The sequence below is a fragment of the Larimichthys crocea genome, chromosome VII (assembly GCF_000972845.2).
Source record: "Larimichthys crocea isolate SSNF chromosome VII, L_crocea_2.0, whole genome shotgun sequence".
NCBI classification, from domain to species: domain Eukaryota; kingdom Metazoa; phylum Chordata; class Actinopteri; family Sciaenidae; genus Larimichthys; species Larimichthys crocea.
Window position 1 is genome coordinate 3,200,272 of NC_040017.1, and position 3,793 is coordinate 3,204,064.

The window sequence follows — 3,793 nt, forward strand, 5'->3', positions numbered from 1 at the left end:
GGGAGGAAAGTGGCTGATATTAGAAGCTTCTGAGCTCTGAGAGAAAAACATGATTTGTTTCTGTAATAAGAAACCGAGCTTCACCTTTAATTTTGCTATCAAATTTTTGACATGCAATTTAAATGAGAGCTCCTCCTCCTCAATAGTGAAACCCAGGTACTTATAGCTGGTGACTAGCTCTAGAGTTTCACCCCGGGCAGTTCTGAATGAAGGGATATTTTCCATGGGAACAGATGAATTTGAAAAAAAAAACATTAATTTAGATTTATCAGCATTTAAAACCAGTTTCAGTTTCTCCAAACAGATCTGTACTGCATCAAAAGCGGACTTGAAGAGCCTGAGCAATCGATTGTGAGCAACAATAAATGACAGTATCATCTACATAATGGTGGTATGAGGCATTTGACATGTTTGTGCACAAATCGTTAATGTAAATTGTGAATAGAATGGGTCTTAATACTGATCCTTGAGGTACGCCTTTTGTGAACTCAAGAAAGGTGGTGCTAACTCCAGCCATCTGAACACATTGTGTCCTATTGGCCAAATAATCGGCAAACCAAGAGGCAGCTTGTCTGGAGATGCCATTCCTGCAGAGAATTTTTAGCAGAAGATTGTGATCCACAGTGTTAAATGCCTTAGACAGATCAATAAACAGTGCCACACAGAACTTTGAGTCCAAAGCCTCAAACACGTCATTAGGGACTTTTAAGGCAACAGTAGTTGTAACGGGTGTAGTAAGAACCCAAATGCAGCCGGTAGTCGAGCCGTTACCAGCTGGTGGAATCCAGAGGGGCCTAATATGCATCTGAAACCACCATGTCCTCCTCCTCCGCTTCAGAAGGTGTCTCCTCCTCCTCCGAAGGCGTTTCCTCATACTCAGTGGTGTGGTCAGAGGCCTCGGGTGAACAGGGAGGCGGACCCTCACTGGTCATGCTCCTAGAGAACGTGGAGGGCCTAGTTGGTTGGTCAGGGTGGCGTCGATGGAACTCCCTGATGAGGAGCAACAAATATATTCCGTGCAGGAACCCAGGACCTCTCCTCAGGGCCATACCCCTCCCAATCCACCAGGTACTGGAGACCCCTTCCCCGGCGACGGGAACGAAGGAGTTGATGGATGGTATAGGCGGGACCCCTTTCGATGATGCGGGGTGGCAGCGGGGCGGAGCAGCGAGACCAGGGGGCTTTCACGGACGGGTTTGACCTTGGAGACATGGAAAGTGGGGTGGACCCGCATGGACCTGGGTAACTTGAGCCGAACTGCCGCAGGGTTGATGACCTTCTGAACCTCAAATGGCCCGATAAATCTGGGAGCCAACTTCTTTGATTCTACCCGTAAGGGTAGGTCCCGGGTTGACAACCACACCTTCTGGCTAACTTGATAGGTCGGTGCCTTAGATCGACAATGATTGGCCGTACTGGAATAGCGGTCAGTGAAGGGAAGAAGGGAGGCTCTGGCCTGAGTCCAGGTCCTGCGGCAGCGGTGGATGAAGGCTTGCACCGACGAGCAGGAAACCTCTTTCTCCATGCCAGGAAAGAGTGGGGGTTGGAACCCATAGGCACACTGAAATGGAGAGAGTCCAGTAGCAGAGCTCGTCAGGGTGTTATGGGCGTATTCCACCCACAGAAGCTGCCGGGACCATGATGAGGGGTGCTGAGAGACCATGCAGCGTAAAGCAGTCTCCATCTCCTGATTCATCCTCTCAGACTGGCCGTTGGACTGGGGGTGGAACCCGGATGACAAACTGACGGTGGCCCCCACCAATGTGCAGAACTCCCTCCAGAAGATGGAGGTGAATTGGGACCCCCAGTCGAAGACCACATTAGTAGGGAAACCATGTAGTCGAAACACGTGTAGCAGAACCTGTTCAGCCATCTCCTTGGCCGGGGGAAGCTTGGGCAGGGGCACAAAATGTGCCATCTTGCTGAACCGATCTACCACTGTCAGAATAGTGGTGTGGCCATTGGACGGTGGCAGACCAGTGATAAAGTCTAGGGAGATGTGGGACCAGGGGTGGTGGGGTACTGGCAGCGGATGCAGGAATCCAGCAGGGGCTTGGTGTGAGGGTTTGTGCTGGTTACAGACAGGGCAGGCGTTCACAAACTCCCAGGTGTCTTCAGCCAGAGTCGCCCACCAAAATCTTTGCTGCACCACCTCTTTGGTCTGCTGGATCCCAGGGTGACAGGTGAGTGCGGAGTTGTGGGCCCACTGGAGGACATCGGACCGTAGGAGCGGGGCCGAACAGGCGGTTAGGAGGACACGAGCTGGGCCCAGGCTGATTCTAAGGCTGCCTTAATCCTCTCCTCCACCTCCCAGGTGAATCAGGTTTGAGGAGGGGAGAATGGTGTCGGAACTGGCAGCTGAATCTTTTCAAAAGTCGTTCTCCATGGCCTCACCAAACTCCTCCCACGCCCGAGTTTTTGCCTCCGCAACCGCAGAGGCTGCACTCCGCTTGGCACGTCGATACCCGTCAGCTGCTTCAGGAGTCCCACAGGCCAAAAAGGTTCTGGACCTCCCCCTGGACGTGAGTGAGGCTCTCCCGGAGGTGGGAGTTGAAGCTCTTTCTGACAGGAGATTCAGCCAGACGTTCCCAGCAAACCTGCACAGAACGTGTGGGCCTGCCAGGTCTGACCGCCATCCTCCCCCACCATCGGAGCCAACTCACCACCAGGTGGTGATCAGTTGATAACTCTGCCCCTCTCTTCACCCGAGTGTCCAAAACATGTGGCAGCAAGTCCAACGACACGACCACAAAGTCGATCATCAAACTGTGGCCGAGGGTGTCCTGGTGCCAAGTGCACATGTGGACACCCTTATGCTTGAACATGGTGTTCGTTATGGACAGTCCACGACCAACACAGAAGTCCAATAACAGAACACCGCTAGGGTTCAGATCAGGCCGTTCCTCCCAATCACGCCCCTCCAGCTATCACTGTCACTGCCCACGTGAGCATTGAAGTCCCCCAGGAGGACGAGGGAGTCCCCAGAGGGAGCGCTCTCCAGCACCCCCTCCAAAGACTCCAGAAAGGGTGCGTACTCTGAACTGCCATTCGGTGCATAGGCACAGACGACAGTCAGGACCAGTCCCCCCACCCGCAGGCGAAGGGAGGCTACCCTCTCGTCCACCAGGGTGAACCCCAACGTACAGGCGTTGAGCCGGGGGGAAACAAGCATTCCCACCCCCGCACTGCACCTCTTGCTGGGGGCAACTCCAGAGTGGTAGAGAGTCCAACCCCTCTCAAGGAAACTGGTTCCGGAGCCCACGCTGTGCGTCGAGGAAGGGAAGGAGATGGTGTCGGCATGAAACTCGCTCTTTTCTGCTTTTACATAGAACTTATTGTCCAACAATCGTTGGAGGACCTGGGACACGTGGTTTCTGTGAGACTGTCATCAAGGTATACGTACACAAACCGGTCTAAAAAGTCCCGGAGCACATCATTTATCATAGCCTGAAAAACAGCTGGGGCATTGGTAAGACCAAAAGGCATGACCAGATACTCATAGTGGCCACTAAGAGTGTTAAACCCGGTCTTCCATTCATCCCCCTCCCGGATCCTGATTAAATGATAAGCGTTGCGTAAATCCAACTTGGTAAATACCTTGGCTTGTTGAAGTTGATCGAAAACTGATGTCATGAGTGGCAGATGGTAACGATTCTTTATGGTGATGGCGTTAAGGGGGCTGTAGTCAATGCAGGGCCTAAGACAGGGGTGTCAAACTGGTCCACAACGGGGCCGTGTGGCTGCAGGTTTTCCTTCCAACCAAACAGCGGCACACCAGACTTGACTCATTTAA

The 3,793-nt window shown here is 52.8% G+C and overlaps 1 protein-coding gene across 1 annotated transcript in view; it reads right to left on the reverse strand.

Annotated features, from left to right (window-relative positions):
- Window positions 1–794: 794 nt before the first annotated feature.
- Window positions 795–3,793, reverse strand: part of LOC113744020 (uncharacterized) — a 43,951-nt gene continuing 40,952 nt past the window's right edge. Inside the window, exons 6-7 of the mRNA XM_027280287.1 lie at window positions 1,080–2,206; window positions 795–990 (exon numbers count right to left, since the gene is read on the reverse strand). Of these exons, the coding sequence (XP_027136088.1) occupies window positions 795–990; window positions 1,080–2,206 (1,323 nt within the window). The remainder of the gene's footprint in view (window positions 991–1,079; window positions 2,207–3,793) is intronic.